The sequence below is a fragment of the Cygnus atratus genome, chromosome Z (genome assembly GCF_013377495.2).
Source record: "Cygnus atratus isolate AKBS03 ecotype Queensland, Australia chromosome Z, CAtr_DNAZoo_HiC_assembly, whole genome shotgun sequence".
Taxonomy (NCBI): domain Eukaryota; kingdom Metazoa; phylum Chordata; class Aves; order Anseriformes; family Anatidae; genus Cygnus; species Cygnus atratus.
In genome coordinates this window covers 54,276,573-54,294,791 of record NC_066396.1, presented here as the reverse complement: position 1 = coordinate 54,294,791, position 18,219 = coordinate 54,276,573, and the positions used below count along the sequence as shown (strand labels likewise).

General features: G+C 43.3%; 1 protein-coding gene across 1 annotated transcript in view; it reads right to left on the bottom strand.

The window, feature by feature from the left end:
• TRABD2A (TraB domain containing 2A) overlaps positions 1-18,219 on the bottom strand; it is a 77,332-nt gene that overhangs the window by 9,688 nt on the left and 49,425 nt on the right. Inside the window, exons 3-4 of the mRNA XM_035564240.1 lie at positions 16,337-16,483; positions 13,999-14,173 (exon numbers count right to left, since the gene is read on the bottom strand). Coding sequence (XP_035420133.1) covers positions 13,999-14,173; positions 16,337-16,483 — 322 coding nt within the window. The remainder of the gene's footprint in view (positions 1-13,998; positions 14,174-16,336; positions 16,484-18,219) is intronic.

Sequence of the window (18,219 nt, the reverse complement as noted above, 5' to 3'; positions counted from 1 at the left end):
TTTCTCACCTAATAACTCCATTTTCCTCCAACCCCTCAGTCTACCTTTTGCCTTCAGAAAGAGGAAAGCTTGACTAGGATGCGGACTTAACCTAACACTGCTGCTATCTGTTGGTTGCTAATGTTTCAGCCTCAGGTCCAGTTAACATGTGGAAAGTGAGAGTTTCCTCATGTCAGTGAAGAGACCTGATGTACTAGGGAACACGAATGATTGTAATTAAACATCATAATCAAGTAACAGTAGCCATTGGAAGGTCAACATTAAGCAAATAAGGTGACAAACCTAGTTGTTATCTCTTACTTTTAACACAGGGGAGACACAAGCGTCAGGAAGGAGGGAGGGGATTAATTTACTGATCTCCAGACTCCCCTGCCTCCAGGCAGCAGAAAAATGGGCATCTCCAAAGAGTGATTCACCCTCTTGTAAAAGAATGGGAAAAAACACTCTTAGAGGAGTGTGTCCCTATTGGTGAGGACAGAGGCAATGTATATAGCAACCTCAGAATAGGTACCCATCTCATGCAGTAGCATTAGACAAAAAATAAAAAATAAATAAAGTGCCAAGGCTCTGAACTTTTATTTTCCTAACCCAAGCCCTTCATCAGGAAGGAGACAAGATGCAAAAATAAGCAATCTAATTGACAATCTCTAGTGTTAAAATAATTTTCCTTCTGCCAGTTTAAATGCTTAGGTTCTCACGCATTTCAAGATCAAGCTGCTCACATCACACTATCAAATTCACTGTCTCCCCTTGATCTTCGGTTACCCTTGCTCAGAGTAATAATTTAGACCAGTATTTAGGAAATGACTGTAGCACGTAGATGAATCCCATTTCAATCCATCAACATGCTCTAGCGATTTCCTGAAGCAAGGCCTTAATCATTTTAATTTGATGGAGTAATAAGAATATCTTCTATATCATACCCATGTAGGGACTTCTCAGGAAGCCTTCACAATGCAATGTTATGCCTGCATGTTAAAGAAAAATGGAGTGCTAATATGTGTAGAAGAGAACAGACCAAATGAACAGACTATGTAAAACATATATGCATATAAATACATACAGGTATGTGATACAAGACTGCTCAGAAGACATGATCAATCAGGAACAGCTCAGGCTGGGCACATAAAAGGATTATGAGATGTCAGTGTTTTTCCAGCCGAAAGACAGGCCATGCACACTCCATTAGACAGATCTGGCCTGGGGCCCAGGGGACTTACAGGCTCAACCCAAGTTTGGTGTAAAATGAAAACACGACAGATGGTTGAGGGTTTCAGGTACAAGAGGACACCAGGATCCTCTCTGATTTGAGTTAGCACTTTCACCCCTTTTCTGGGCCCTGGCATAAAAAGAGCTTGGTGGTGTGTGAGAGATGTGATCACCAAAAGCAACTGGAAGAAACATGAGAGAGATTCACTCCCCAAGGTTTAAGATCAAGCAGCTATGCGGTAAGGGAGAATTAGCCCAAAGCCATGTGATAGGGAGTAGGCCTCTTTCACCTGTTTTCTATTTTAGCCTAGCACACTTGAATGCACCCCAAAAGAAAAGCCCCAGGCCCTATCCCATCAGAAAGCCTGCTCTTTTCTTTCTGTACACAGCCCTGCATTATCCTCACACCACTAGGTGAAGAGATGCCTCTGAGAGGTCAATTTAGTCTGGCAGGGGGTGGGGAGCCATGAATCTCTATTCTTCTGTGTTCAAGCTCAAAGAGAAACTAAGAAGCTGTTGTATGCACCAGCTCAGCCATGCACTCTACTGGAGAGTAAATGAGACCCCAGCCTTTAATCTGCACTGAAAGGAGATGGCATGCAGGGACCGCAACAGGCAATGTGCTCAAACAGCTATGTTGTTTGACTATAGTGCTCTTGCAGCCGGGTCCACACACTCCAATGTGTATTGAGTGCTCCAGACCTCCATGAGAAGCAATACCTGATCTTGCAGAACACAGGCTACTACTGTTGCTGAAGGTTACCCACATCACCTGGTTGCAGGTTTTACTACCAGTGCACATGGTGGTGTTTTCATCTAGGTAAGTCTGCAAGGTTTATTGGTTTCAGCAGAGACTCCTGAACTCAATTTTCAGTGGTTGTAAGGCTGTAAGTTTTCCAAATCTAGCCAAATGAACAAGGAAAGACTGTGCAACAGATGTTCTGTTTCTGTTCCTGATTTTTCATTTTTCATATAAAGCAAGATTTTAAAACTCAAGAAGGCTGTTCTTTTCTGAATTTCAACCAAATGCATTATTTCAAGCTGATGCGTAAACTTCCTTGTCCTTCTTTTAGAGTTATGTAAAAAGGAAACCCCCAAGCCCACATAATTCTTTGTTTGATGTGTTTTCCTTAGTAGAAACACAGCATTTCCCATATGCCCCACAACTGGACTCAGGAACTAATACCCCAAGACAGTAAATCACTCGAAAAACGTGTGAAGAAACAAAAATGTTTGTTAGGAAACCTGATCTAAATTGCTGCTCTGCAAGAAGTGGTGGGAACAGCTACAGCACATGATTCTAACAGTGCAACCACAAAATGGTACAAATTATTCAAGGCACTGGGGACACCCTAAAGCAAGATGTTTCTCTCTCTGACTGGACTGGGAGTTTTCAGATGGTCTTATGCTGCCAGAGTCTCTATGGGTCACTGAAACAAACATTTTCAAGGCTGTTTTAGAGGTACAGATCTTACAATTATTTTGGCATTATTTAGAATATTTTGGAATAAACTTCCTAGAAATGCCTGTGGGAAGGATCATCTGCTAGCATTCCTACTAGACTGCTTCCAAAAATGATATATATAAACGCATATAATCTGCCCCAGAAGGGTGAACAAGACACCTGTAGGTGGCTGGATTAAAGTTACTGGCCTGTAAAAAAGGCTTGACATGAGGCTGCTGACTAAGCTACATGTGAACAAAAAAAAGAGAAACTTCAGCAGAAATTGTCACTTGACTGTGAGTCACAAAGGAGAGCAGCTTGTTCATCTGTCTGTGGGCCTCCCATCCAAGTGTTCTTCTCTTACTCTTCAGTAACCTACATGTCCTCCAGTAGCAGTTTGTAAACCAATAAATGCATGGTGAAGGGTCCAAAACTATCAGAGCTCCCTCAAAAAAAAAAAAGCAAAAGAGAAATGTTGATGGCCTGAAGAAGAGGGACATGTATGACCCCAGTCAGTCCCACAGGCAGCTGCTGTGAAGAGCTGAAAGTTCAGCATACAGCAGATCCAGCCAAGGACCTCAAGAACACAGAATCGTTTCACTGAATGGAAGCCAAACCACAAAACAGACACCCCACTCCTACAGATCCAGACCACTTTACCAGCAAGTTAGGTCCATTAGCCCAGGAGGTGGAAAAAGTGATCCCTACTTACATCAGCACCTTACAAAGTTAACAGGAGTTCCCAGAAGACACAGCTCTTAGGACAAGAACTGAGTAGGAAGACACAGAAAGTAGGTTTTCAGTCAAATAGGCAGGATGGTAGTAACAGAATGGTGTCCCCACAGGCTAGAACCTTTACAGGCTAATTTTCTTCATCCCACTCCATGGCCCGTTATTCCCTGACAGGAGCTGAACAGGATGAAACAGAAACAAATCTGCAGAAAGAAAAGGATGGTCCCCAGATCTTTACTGATACTAACCTTTTTGGCACACAAAGGACAGCTCATGCTCTGTGAGTGACAGGCAAAGCCCATTTTTCAAACATATCACCAAATGACCTGGCTCAGCTCCCATCAGACTAAGTGAGCAAAGAAGGGAAACCCCAACCATGTTTTACTGACAGAGCTTAGCATGCCATATCTGAGGCAGTCATATTACTAGAGCAAGCAGAGAGAGTCCTTGGCTTTGTATAACCACATTACTACGAAACTTTGTTCCTAAAAATCCTGTGCAAAGCTGGAAGAGGCTTCCTACATGGGCTGGTAACACCAGCAGTGGCAAACATTCCCAGCTGAGCACCCTGATGTAGTGGAAAAGAATGCTGTTATCCACTTAGCAGAGATGGGAAAATTAACCTTGAATGATTTACAGACTGAAAGACATGGTGCCATGCCAGGACCAAACCAGCAAAATGCACATTGAGGGGGATGTTTAGCTCTTCCATGGTCTAAGAGTCACACCTCCTCGTTTTATCCTTACACAATATAGGAACCTTGTCTGAGCCAGTAAAACACCCTCCCTAGTTGGATAGAGTTTTCCCAAGGACAATTCAAACTGGCCTAGAAGAAGTATAAGAGAAAGAAACCTATCTTTGGAGCTCAGAAACCCAGGGGCAAATTTCACCACTTTGCCTCGCACATACACACGGGCATACCTTTTAAATACTAGTTGGGATGAAGAACATCGAGTCATTTTAAAACAGGCAATTGTCTCTCTAATGGACAAGCCTAGAAATAACACACTTCTTGATTATTCTAGCAGTACTTTCCAAGTCGTGAAAAGCTCAGGTACAGGAACACAAACCAAGACACCAAAAGCATGGTATTCTTACAAGTGTAATGCTGCCAGGAGAAGGAAATGGGAAAAATTAAAAATGGGGGCTTGGTCCTAGCGGTGTTTTAAGTTGACTTAAAGACTCCTCAGTTCACGTCAGGTGCAGGTGTGTAAGTATGTTGCATCACAAGACCTCTGCATATGTGTAGGTCAAATTCCCCGCAGCCCCCAACTTCCTGAGTCTGCACACTTCCAAAAGTACTTGTCCCTGTGGTTATCTATAAGCTGAAATATTACTCCATAAATGTTCGCTTGAGGTTTTACTCCACTAAGGCTGGGACAAGAGGTTTTTGTTTGTTTGCTTGTTTTGGGGTTTCATTTGTTTGTTTGTTTTTCAAAAAATGCTATTTCTTTCACATTCCATTTTTAGTATAACATCTTAGTGGATTATACTTCACTACTCTGAAACCAAAGGGGAAAATCTGGTGGGCAGGAAAACATTCACCTACAGAAAATATTTTCACTAGATATGGAGAGACTTAAAGAAAGCATCTCAGACCTATATTCACCCAGGGGGAAACAAAGAATAACCTTTCATTTCTTTTAAAAAGTGATGTCCTTTGCTAAGTAGTTCATATATATGCAATTACTAGGATTTATTTTCCACATTTGCTTGTAATAGAATCATGTAAACAAGAAACACTTCATGATGTAGGCCTTGCACAACATGGGAAAATTTGCCTAATAGAATAAAAAATAACCTTTAAAGTTACAATTTCATAAGATAAAATGAAACCATTTTTTCTTAGTGCAAGACAAGAAGACACCATTCTATGATTCTGTGATTAAATATTCTCATCTACCAGACAAGAGTTTTCTGTCAAAACTAGGTCTCTTAAATGTGTGACTATATTTGGTTCCCTGGATTCCTATTTTCACTTTTGGACAAAGTCAAACCTCCTGATAACCACCAAAACTGAAGCTGGGAAAAAGTTCTCCACTGTTTATAAGGCCAAATTTGTAGCAAAGTTAACATAAGGAAAAAGTTTACAACCTCATATGGTATGTTTTAGAAAAACCGAGTTAAAAGAAATGGCTTCTGTTCAGGCAGGCTTAGCCACCAAGGCTCCATCTGTACTGACATTTACTGAGAGTTTTCCACTGCTGAAGCCCCAGCTTCATTAGGCAAGGAGACACTTACATAGGTGACTCCGCTAGCAGCCAGCATTATATTACACAACGAGGGAAGGAAACACCAGTGCTACATCTGAACTGTGGCTCTCACAGTCAACTCTGCCACTGGACCTGCTCCTATTCCACACCAGTGATTTCCCCCCAAAAAAGGTATTGAGGACTTGAAATTCCACAAGCTTAAAAATGTATTACCAGATGAAAGTCTCCCTACCACTGCTTCCTAGTAGAGCTAGCAAAGGGTAAACCCTTGCATACACAAGAAGCTGATGGTAACCAGACTGTCAGTACCTGAGCAGAAACAACACACAGCTGTTTCACCTGGTTGATTTTGACAGTTCCACTAATAAGTTGGAACAGAGGTTTCTGCCTCTAATGCAGAAATGCAAAGCTTTCCTCATTTCATGTGTCAGAGATGTCAGGACTAGTGCCCTTCATGTGAACCCTGGGGCTTTGGATGTGGGTCCTGCCTTCACACAACACTATCTATTCCCTTTGGGGTTGTTGTTCTAATAAACCCTGTCATTAGCATTCTGCAGACTCAAAGAAGCTACTAAAGAAAACAGTCTCAAAGCTGCTGGCTTGTATCTGGCATTCTCAGATTACAGAGGTACAGGCACACCTTCAGGGACTCAGCTTTTCTTCCCACCCAAAAAGGCTAAAACGATGCTGCATTCCAGAGACAGACAGAGGCAGGCAATCAGCAAGCCCTTTGTGCCTAGGGAGAAGCAAGGTGGCCCCACAGGACTCAATCTGTTTTATCATTATGTCAGCTACCTGACCCTGCCCCCATTTTTGCTCTCTTTTAGGATCTGCCAAGGTTCAGCTTTGCTTGGATTGTTCCTGAACTTCCTCATTACACATTTCAAATCCCTTATACAAGACATATATATGTTTATATTCCCTGTGCACACCCTCATCTCCAGTTCCAAATGTGCTGAGGTCAGGTTCAAAGCTTCCATGTTGGTCTCTGAATTCCCAATAAATTTAACGGTCCAACTGACATCCCATTTACCTGGGTAACTTTCATATTGCCATGGCAGCTTTTTTGTTTGGCTTTGTTTTACAGGTATAAACAGTTGTTTGGCTGGACAGAGACATCCTGGGAATAGCACTGCTGGTAATTTTTATAAACACTGTTAACAGGTCCTTTCTCTGATCTTTTATTTTTCAGAGATCGTAAATATAGCTCCTCTTGCATAATTTCCCATGCAAAAATGCCAGACTGAACAAATTTCAAGAAGTAACAGCAAACAGCTTTATATGAAAATGACACCACCTTACACAACATTCAAGACAGAGACTCAGCATGATTCCAATTCCCCCTGTGGCAATTATTTTTTTTTCCAGGATTATTTTGTTATGAAGTAAGGGGTAAGGGAAAAGGTTACACATATGTCTGTGTGTCCAATGTACTTGGCACCTGAGGATGACACATAACTGTGTCCCCTACAACCCAAGGACTACTTCAAAACCTAGACGAATCAGAGGAAGCCATTTGGTAGACTATGATAGACTTTGGGGTGACCATAGGTGGTCATATGTTCTCTCTTTTCCTTGTCCAAGTGGCTAGGAAGATGGGTTATGCAGCCATCTTCAACTCAGGCAGGGGTAATTACTTTTCTACAGGGGCGCAAAAATCCTTAGAGAAGAGGAGACTGATGGGTGGTCAGGCACTGGAACAGGCTCCCCAGGGAAGTCGTCAGGGCCCCAAACATGTTGGTGTTCAGGAAGCAGGGTTTAACTTTTAGGTTCCCCTGTGTCGAGTCAGAAGTTGGACTTAATCCTCATGGGTCCCTTCCAACTCAGGATATGCTATGATTCTATTTTAGATTCTGTGTTTCTTTTGCATGTTGTTGGATTACTTGTCAACCATCTGAGAGTTAATTTTAGTTTAGAGAGTATCAGTTGACTCAACTGCTGAGAGTAAGACAACTAAGATCCTGGAGTGTTTTAAGTGAATTAACAACTTGCTGAATTGCTAATTCAGACATCAGTTAATCAGCCTGCTCATAACAACTCTTTTGGGAGGTCTTGGGGAAAAAAAAATGGGAAAATAACAGCTAGTCCCTGGAGGTTTGAATCCATACAAATCTGGGTAACATTAAGTAAATACTTTCATTATTTCCTTCAGTAATTAGAAGAAATGGTAGCTGAAGAAGCTTTCACTGTGATCCTTCTTTTCTTAGCATTAATGGTGGTTTACTGATATCCAGCACACTTTAAAGTGTCAAAATGATGCATTTTTTCAGGAGCAGTAAAATAATAATAATAATAAAAAAGAGCTCTGAGACAAAAGGGATTTTGACAGTGTTTAAAAGAGGGCCAACTTCTGAAGTTCACACATCAGCCAGCATATCTCAGTAAAGTCTGTCATTTCATCAACAGGGATATAAGGCAGCTTAGATCCCTCTATACTGCTTATTCATGAGCTGGCAGTTCTGGAGTTTCTCAGCTGTTCAAAGAAGTAGGAGAGACTAGAGGAATTTAAACTCAGCTCCTAGAGACTCCGGCTTCACCTGAGGCCTTACCTAACTAAAAGTCTGTCTCATGCCACTAAGTATGCTTCCACCTGCATAATAATAAAAAAGAATTAAAAAAAAAAAAAGCTATTTTTTTCTCTTATTCTTTAGCCTCTTCAACAGGAGCCACATTCATCCTGGAATAAAAGTGACCATGTAGAAAGTCCATCTAGAGTTGAGCATGATCAGAAATATCAAGGGAAACAAAGAATGCGTCTATTGGTACCGCAGGAGTAAAATGTAGACTATATAAAACGTGCCGAAAAGGGCAGAAGACCTGGCAACAAAGGACATGGAAATGGCCAAGGTATTCAGTACATAACTGCCTTCTTTACTGGTAAAACCAGCCTTCAGGAATCTCAGGTTCCTGTGACCAGAGGGAAAGCTCTATGCAAGGAAGGCTGAACCTTGGGGAAGGATGGTCTGGTTAAGGTACACTCATACAAACTGGGCATGCACAAGTCCTCAGAGGATGCATACACAGGAACTGAGGAAGCTTGCCAACGTCACTGCAAGGTCAATCTTGATTGGTTTTAAAAGGCTGCAATAATTGGTGAAGGTCCCTGGAAGAATGCAAATGTCACTCCTATCTTCAAGAAGGGCAAGAAAGAGGATCTGGGGAACTACACACTGGTAAAACCTCCCATCTCTTCCTGGGGAAGGTGACGGAGCACATCATTCTGCAAAACATTTCCAAATGCGTTAAGGACAAACAGCTGATTGGGAATAGTCAGCATGGATGGTGGTATCTTGGTTCTTGAAGTTCAGCAAACCAAGTCCTGCACCTGGGAAAGAACAGCTCTAGGCACCAGGATAGGCTGGGAAACAGCTGGCTGAAGGCCAGCTTGGCAGAAAAGGATCTGGGGTCCTAGTGGACATCAAACTGACCTTGAGCCAGCAATGTGCCCTTTGCGGCAAAGGCCAAGGGCCTCCTGAGATGCATTAGGAGTAGTGATACGACCAGCTTGAGGGAGGTGATCCCTCCTTGCTCCTCAGCACTAATGAGACACATCTAGGTCCTGGGTCCTGGGTCCAGTTTTAGACTCCCTAGTACAAGAGAGACAGGGAAAAAATGGAGCAAGTCCAGCAAAGGGCAACAAAGATGATAAATGAAAAAAGCATCCAGTGAGGAGAAGCTGAGGACACTCGGGTTGTTTAGTCTGGAGAAAAGGAGGCTGCTAAGAAGTAACCTCATTGTTCTCTCTCTACAACTTCCTGAGGAGGCGAAATGGACAGGGAGGTGCTGGTCTCTTCTCCCTTCGAACTAATGACAGAAAATGTGGGAAAAGCATAAAGCTGCACCAGGGGAGGTTCAGACTGGACTCTCGGGGAAATTTCTATACTGTGAGCGTTGCCAAACACTGTAACAGGCTTCCTAGTGAGGTAGTTTATGTCCCATGCCTGTCAGTATTCAAGAGGCATTTGCCTAATGCCCTCAATAATAATACTGCCCTGAAGTGGTCAGGCAGTAGGACTAGATGACATTTATCCTTTTTCCTAATATCCAACTGAACTATTCTGTTTTGTTCTGTTCTATTGTATTTTACCATACTAGGAGAGGCTGAAAGAGCTGGAACTGTTCAGCCTGGAGAAAAGAAGGCTCACGTGGGTATTAGCAATGTAAAAATACGTGATAGGAGGTTGTAAAATAGATGGAGCAGGACTTCTCTCAGTGGTGCACATGAAAGGACAAGAGGCAACAAACACAAGTTGACACACAAGAAATTGCAGCTGAGCATAAGAAAAAGCTTCTTTACTATGAGAGTGGTTAAAGACTAGAATAGCTTGCCCAGAGAGGTTGTGGAATCTCCATCTCTGGAGATACTCAGAACCTGGTCATACACAGGCAACCTACTCTGGATGACCCTGCTCTGTGCATGGGAGTCGGACCAGATGATGCGCCAGCTTCAGCTATTATGTGACTCTGTGATGGTTCAGCAAGCAGGCAGCAAGCACCCTTGTAACAGACTGGTATAAGTGATAAAAATCCACAGCACAGTAGCACAATGCAGCCCTCTCTACTTCGATTTGTATCTGCTGGATAAACCAGAAACCTATACTGCTACTGACATGGCTGTCTACGGATTAAAAAACTCCATCAGCCACTTTGGCTTAGCATTCAGATCTTGAACACTGCACATACACTTCTGAGAAATTAAAAATGAATACAAAAGGAAGACTGCTTGTAGAAGATTAGAGCTGGCTTTGCCCCCAAGTTCTTCCACAGGCAAGAGTAAGTAGATCTAACTTGTGACTCTAAGTGCTGCTATATAAAAAGGCCTGTCCACAATTAAGACAAAATCTTTACTGAACCTTGTGGAATGTCACTGGCATTACCATCTCTCTCTTTCCACAAGTTTTTGTAATTCCCTCCAACAGACTTCCTTTGGCTTGAGACTTTCCATGTTTGCACTTTGGCCAAAAGCAAAGCTTTTTGGATAGTTTCAGCAGAATCTGTTATTTTTTTCCTCTATACTTTTGTGCAAGCTTAAATTACTTCTTAAAAAAATTAAAAAACAGTTCCAGAAATGAGGTCTGACTGTGAAGCGTTTTCAACAGAATACAGGGTGAATGTGTACGATCTGTTAAAATGTAGTAAAAGCATAAAATACACTGGATTTAACTATCAAATCTATTTCTGAGCAAATTACCACATGTAATTCTATGTAAGAAGCCAAAATCTATAGCCATGCAGCTATATTAAGACCTGAAAAGAAACATGAGCTTTTTGTGCAAAATGCATTACACATCTCTAAACCATATCAGTCCATTTGGGAAGATAAAATAAATAATAAATCTTTTCTGCTCTTCTCCCATTTAAAATACAAATGCAAACAGTATTTTATATAACAAGAGCGTGTATTTGTAATATCTCAGCCATCCACACACCATGACCTTCCTTGGATATAATTGATGATAGAAGTGTTTTTTTTTTTTCAGTGATGTTTGGTTAATAGAGAATATTGAACTTTCCTTAAAAAAGTGTAGGACTATTAAAAATAAAAGGCACACTAGAAAAATCTGAAAAGAAACAACTAAAAGTCCTTTCCCCCTTCTAGCCTGGAACCCTTTGATATCCTACTACCATTTTAATGCAATCTTGTCCTGCAATTTACCAATCATCGCTGCGAGAAAGATTTTTCTCTGGTGGCCAAGAGAGGGAAAGCTACAATGCAATGATGATTTAGTCCCACTTCTATAGTCTTTCTCTTTTCTCTTTTTTGCTACCTTCTGCTGCAGCTCATTGTAATGTGCCCTGTACTATCACTTTCTTGGAGCCCTCTTCCAGTAATTGAACAAGAGAGTAACACTCAAGCAGTGCAAAGAACTGGGCTCAAGTTATTAGTTCATCTTCACTACTTGCTGGCATCAAAATAAATCTTGTGCAGAATCACCTATCATACAGGAATCTGGACAAGCAAAAGGCTAAATTAGCTCTCTGGAAAACAATAAAAGCCTGCACTCAAATTTGCATTGTGCTCTATGAAAACCTCAGAACTGTACAGAAATTGATCTGTTTTCTGCACTATGTACTGTGATGTTACTTACCTAATTTGGGCAATTAATGCAGAACAAATAAAGAAGTCCCTATGCAAACAAACAAGGGGATAATGAGGGGATAATTAGGGGATAATGATAATTTGCTCACAAGTATCTCTGCGTATGGGTGTTTAATTCCCTAGTGCAGAAGGGGCAGGGGGAGGCTGACACTGTATTTTATGCAGAGCTATTTGGAAGAGCAGATGAGAATGGAGGCCAGACTGGTAGCAAAGCCAGAGAGTAATTAGAGGTAGTTTCAGAGTGGATCTAGAGTCCCCAGAGAAGCGAATGAACCTGTCTGGATTCAAAAGTATGATGGAAAAGGATGCGTGGTGGTTGGAAAGCAAGCCATGTGCACATAAGCCACTCATTAAGTGTGTTTGCATGGACCCAGGGCTCTAGGCAGCACTGCAGCAGTGAAGTGCTCGGTGAATCTTAACTCTGCTTTACTGAAAGAGGCAACTGGGACAAAGAAGAGAGCAGCTGAGAAAGGGAAAATAATAGGAAGGAGTAAAGCAAAAACCCAGGAAGCCTGGGATGGTTTTTGGGGCTGTCATGATGGTAGAGAAGGATTGGCAAGAACATGGGAGAAAAGGGGAAAGGGAAAGAAGCAATGGGTGCTGACAGCCACACACCTGTCCTGCTCCTGCAGTGCTTCTGGGCTGTGGGGACGGTACTGTGCACGCTAATGACAGTGAAGGAAGTCTGAGGGACAAGAGAGAGAAGATGAGGAAATTGATTGGAAGGAAGACAAATGATAAAAAAGCACCTTGAAGATAGGTGATTTATCCAGCCCAGCTACTGGGATGCAGTGTGTGTGTGCGAGGAGGTGGAGAGGCTCTCCTCTCTCCAACTCTTGGGACAGGACCAACTCAGAGCAAGACTGGCATGCATGTCTGCCCATTTGCATCTGAGCCTGGGCTGCTCGTTCCTCAGTTGTGATCCAGTTCCTGGAGCCCTGACATCCATGACTAGCCCTCCTCACAGAGGAATGGCTACCTGCAACTGATGCAGCTGGCATTCAGGGCAGATGTATCAGGAACTTCAGACCAGCAGGGACAAGTGTGGTCAGAACCACATCAGCTACTGGAGTACAGCCAAGCCCTTGCCTTAGCTTCGAGTCCAAAATCTATACAAGCTGTACCTGCTTCACCTTATTTCCTGATAGCGAGCTGCACGGAGCAGAATGATACAGCAAGGAGATAGCAAATCTTCATGCATGCCTGAACAGACACTATCAGCCACCCTTCATTACCTCTGCCCTCACACACAGGACCCTTGTTATGTTAAGTTTGTAACCACAGCTCCCTGCTGCAAGTGAGGAGGTTGTCACAGACTTCAAATACTAATGCTTTTACAGTGTTAAGTAAATATTTTCCTTTCCTTGTCTAGATCTTCCATCCTCACTAAAGCAGTAGCCATTGAGAGCAGAAAACATCACACGGGTCCTGACAGTGCCTTCAGTTCTCCCTCTCTCACAAGGCCCACATGGTTCATGTTGGAAAGGATGCACTGCTTCTGTGGGAATTAGCACCTGCACTCATTCTCACTTTTTCTCTTCCCTGGAGCTAGAACAAAGCATGGGAGTCAAGCCAAAACAATCCTGTTTACACTCTCCACCCACCCCTAGTCTGAACTAAGGGTGTTAACCTCACTGAGTCGGATGTGCACACTAGATGTGCCTATGGATTCCTGCTGGCTGCGAAGGAGCAGATGGGGTAGTTTTTCCCTTTCTGGGAACAATGTTCTGCTCCAAAATAGGGACAGACAAAATTCCCTTGTAGTTGTGAAAGTGCAGTGGAAGAGGCAGTGATCTGCAGCAGAAAGATGAAAGTGTGCCTTGCATCTCCCCTTACATTTAGAAGGTCCCTTAGATTCACACACTTTGGGATGTTATTCTTTTGGATGTGTTCTTGAAAGGTTTGTTCAACTGCTGATGCAATCTCTTGCTACCTTTCATTTCAGTTCTGTGCTTCTGCCCTTCTACTTTGGTTGACAAGAGCATAACCATGTTTGTGTAAGAGTTTGTTCCTTTTGTGTATGCACTACAGTTGGTTCAGTATCTGTGGCTATGTGCATATGAAATAGAAGAAACAAGTCTGTAACTAATAAATATTATCATCAATGCATATGTTGTGAGCTCTTTGCATACTGCAGAAAGTTTTCCTAGTATGGTGCAATTACCAGACCCCAGCTGTGTTCTGTGTCCAACAAGGTGAAAGTACTGACCCTTCTCTAAACTGGGGCAACCACTTGTACAAAGCTTCTAAGGGATGTGGAAATAATGTGTTCACGTTGAAGAGCACTTCAATCACATACCAGCTCCAAATGCAAAGAAGAAGCTCTTGTCTGGGTACTCTTCCAGCAGGTCCTTCACTCTCCTGCCCATTCGCTCATTTCGCTTGTAGATGAGCTCCTGACGGAAGTAGCTGTCTATCTCTTGGGCAGTAATACGTTCATGGGCTGGCAGTGTAGCATTAATGAAATTTGGGACCTAAGATAGAAAGAAAAAAAAGTCTTCAAAAAGGGCCACTTATTTCAGGCAGACATCATGCACAGGCTTTTTGCTCCATCACTGACTGTGGCCATTGCCTTGTCTTTCAACACACATCCAGTAGGACAAAACCCAAAGAAAGCCAAAAATGACTCAACAAACTTCTAATAATGCATAGTGCTCCATTTCTCTCAACACAACATTTCATAAGCCAGCCAGATTATTATTTTTTTTAAAGGCAAAGTCAACAAATTTTTCTCAGTTTGCCACACCACAGATCCCAAATCCTGATTGCTTGGCTGAAGAAAGTAAATATTTGCCCCTGGCTATCTTTAACTACATACCTCTTCCTTAAATTGCCTTGGGTATGACATAACTATAATTATAATTACACTCTTCTAGGAGAGTTTGACTAGTATCAGACCCTTGGGGCTGTCAAAGAATAAGTGCACACTCTGAACCAGTTAACAAAAATATCCCCAAACTTTCTGAAAAAAGGAGAGCCAGATTTTGTCAGGAAATAAAGTTTTACCAGCTGTAGTTCTCCGGTCTTCAAGGTATTTTTTCAAATACTGAGTACATCTCCTGGGGCCCCCAGGACTGTTGTGGCTGCATACTACCCCAACCTCTTACAACTGGAGAGAATCACAGATTTGGAGTCACAGCCACCCTGCCTTCTCCCACAAGTAGCTCTGGACATTGCAGCTACAGGGACTGCTAAGAATAGGGACTGCAAGAGACATTTGCTGGGGAGCAGAGTCACTAAGCCAGGTGCTTTCCCTTGCAAGGATGCAGCACCTGAAGAGGCTCTGGAGTGACTCATAGACTATAACCGTCTGTTGCAAAAGGGTGTTTAGCCTACAGTGGGTCAAACACAGGGTCATATACAATTCACAGATAAGTTCTCCTTAAAAATGTAGGCTGTTCAACTTGCAGGCTATTCAACTTTGCTGTGATGGAGACTGCCCTGCGGAGGAGCCACTTGTCTAAGTAAAGGGCACTTGCTCCCTTGGAGAGCATGTCTTGGCAAGAGCTGTTCTTTCCAAGGCCCCCAAGGCAACATCAGCTGTCTGCAGTCTGTAACACCTCAGCAGTACAGTGGTGCAGCATCTGTATGCTGTTACAGTGCTGGCCTCCTTTGAGAAGCCCTTTCAAATCTATGAATGAAACGCACTGCGTAAGAGCTAAGCATTATTAACGACCAGGTTGCCAGCACTGGCAGGCTGAAGGGTGTACAGGACAGGAAGGTAACGCGCGCACAAAGCTCAGTGCCAGAGAAGCAAGGGTTAGTATGACAGTATTTCCAGCTCTGCAGCACTGCACTGCACGTATCAAAAGGCCATGTGAAAACTGTTACTCAGCAGGGAAAGCCCAGGTACCAACACACACTTGTTCAGCACTGTGAGGCTAGAGCCTCATTTTCATTGAAGTGCACAAATTGCCAGGCAGTACCTCACACACAAGAATAAAGAGTGGCCTGATGTCTCAGTCTGAGGTTAGCTATCTAACAGCCCAAACAGGCCAAATTGGTCCCTGCTGGGCATTTTCTTGTGGTTTAAAGATCAGAGCATTGCATTCCACTGTGCTGCTTGGGAAACCGTCTCCATAAATGAAGTCTGTGAGGCCTCTGAGGTTTTCTTTTCCTTGACATTCGGTCTAAATCTATCTTTTTCTTTGTTTCACTCCATTCCTCTTCTTTGCGCCTTACCTACAGTGCAGGATCATACTGATAGGAGAAATTAAAAAGCTTGCAACTTGCCCAGCCTTACACAAGTGTCAAAGTCAAGAGAGCATTTCTCTATCACTGTTTGCACAAAAGAGCCTGCTTCTACCCTCTGTTGGCACTACGTTCGCTCCTACCCAAGTTAGCACAATTCCACAGGATCCTTAAGAAAACAAAGGATTAACTCATAGAGCTTTGATGCTAAAGCAAACACGGCATTCGTCCAAAAGGGAAAGCCAGGTGCGCCTTCACTGCTTGTGTGCAGTAAGACGGCGGTGAGCTAGCGCAGACTCCTGGAAGAGCAGGCACAGGAAAAAGACAGGCTAGCTGTCTTTGGCCCCTGCCTGCAAAGGGCCTGCCTGAGGAGAGACAAGCGTGAGACAGGGGTTAGCGCTACCGGGACGTGTGCGTAGCACAAGGGCTGCGGTGGCAAGACTCACTTGAGAAGTGTCATGGTTGAAGATGATGGAGCTGAGGTCCCCACAGTTGTAATGCTTGATAAGGTCTTCTGTCGTATAGGGGATCTGGAAACTGCCTGCTCGGAGGCTCTCCTGCTGCAAGAGAGTCTGATTCAAAGCAAAGATCACCTGGGGGAGGGGAGAAGGAGGAAAAGACAGAGTTCCTTGTGAGTTCTCAACTCGCTCCTCGAGGAGGTCACAAACACGCAACCGCCCTCTGAGGACTCTCTGAAGCTGCTCCCACTCCGAGTACCCTAATCCACGTTTCACCAACCCAGGCCTCCTCCAGGTCTGCAGCTATTTACTTGCCATGTCCCACAGACCTGAATATAGGAAATTAACTCGCAACACACAACGCTGGGTGGCTTTGCCTGTGATGTGATTCATACAAAAGAGGGGTTTCTTTATTTAAACAGTCTTTTGAATGACAGGCACTCTTGCTCCACTAGACAGCAGTCTACCAGTCATCGTAGAGGCCTAGGCCTGACAGGCTCTGATCCCCACACCTCAAATAAGCATGGCTTCCCTTGTTCACCCCTTCTTCCTCATCCACATGGAAGATTTCACCCTGTTGCTTCCTGCTTCATGCTCCCCTGGATCCCCCAGTTATTCCCAGCACACATCCCTTCCAGGAGCTGCCTGGGGAGGCCGAGCGGCTGGCAGGGCCCCAGGCTGCTACCTTCCCCAAGGACAGGGCAGCCCCTGACATACGCTCCCTCCTCCGCAGCATTCACTTTGGAAAATAAACGCTCCCACTCTCTCTGCCTAAAGTTGTACATCCACTAGAACAACCACCAGAGTGGTGGCTGAGCAGATCCTACCCCTAGGGGAGATCAGCAGAGATCCTCTACAGATTTTGTTCTGTCAGTGTTGCTTGGTTGTGGCCTCAAGGCCTGAGCCAGAGATCGGCCACCCCACTGGCTTCTGGCACAGGCATCCCCACAGATGACCTCTATTTGAAAGGCACAAGAAAGCAAAAAGTTCTCCTATAATTTACTGGCTGAGTATTCTTTATTTCTAAAGAAAGTAAGCTGAGGGATGTCTGCTGATGTCTTCAAACACATTTCAGAATTACTCTTAGGAGGGCTTATTTTCCAAGCTCTGTTTCCAAGATGGCACTGTGCAGGTTGACAAGGTCTCTGTGGATTTAACTCCTGGACACCAACAAAAGCATTCTGAAACTAGAGGTATTTGTCAATAACATGAAACTCACACGAGTCTTCATGTACTCAGGTTGTGTGAACCAAGTCTTGGTTTCCCAGGACAGGACAGATATAGGAACAAACAGGCATAATTTGCCCTTCCCCAGGACAACAATCCAGAAAAGTGCACAGAGCTTGAAATCATGCTGTCCCCACTACAATGTCCACCTGGATCCAAACAACTGTGTATGTAACTGAATATGAGAACACAAAATTTATCTTTAGTTCTGGAAGTGTGTTCATGAATAGCAACACTCACTCCCATCTCGTGTGTTTAAAAGGGGCAAGAAGTCACAAACTGCACCTGATTAAAAGATTATCTGCAGGTGGACACTCAGGAAACTTATATTAAACTAACCACTCAGGAAAGTTACATCAGGCTAACTGAGGAGATCTAACAAAGGATGTTTGCTTTATTTGGAACTAAACTAAACAAAAACAAATTGAAACCACTTTATTTCTGCACAAAAGTTTGCATGGAAGCTGGGGTTTATTGCATTCTGAAGCCATTGTTTTCCATTTGTTTGGCTTCACTTCCCACACAGAGAAGCTCTAATGGATGTTAATGACCAGATGAGATTCACTGAGACAGAAGCCAAATCCGTGCTGAAAATGTGAGGTTTCTACAGCCAGGACTGCTAGGTTATGCCAGGAAAAGCTCAT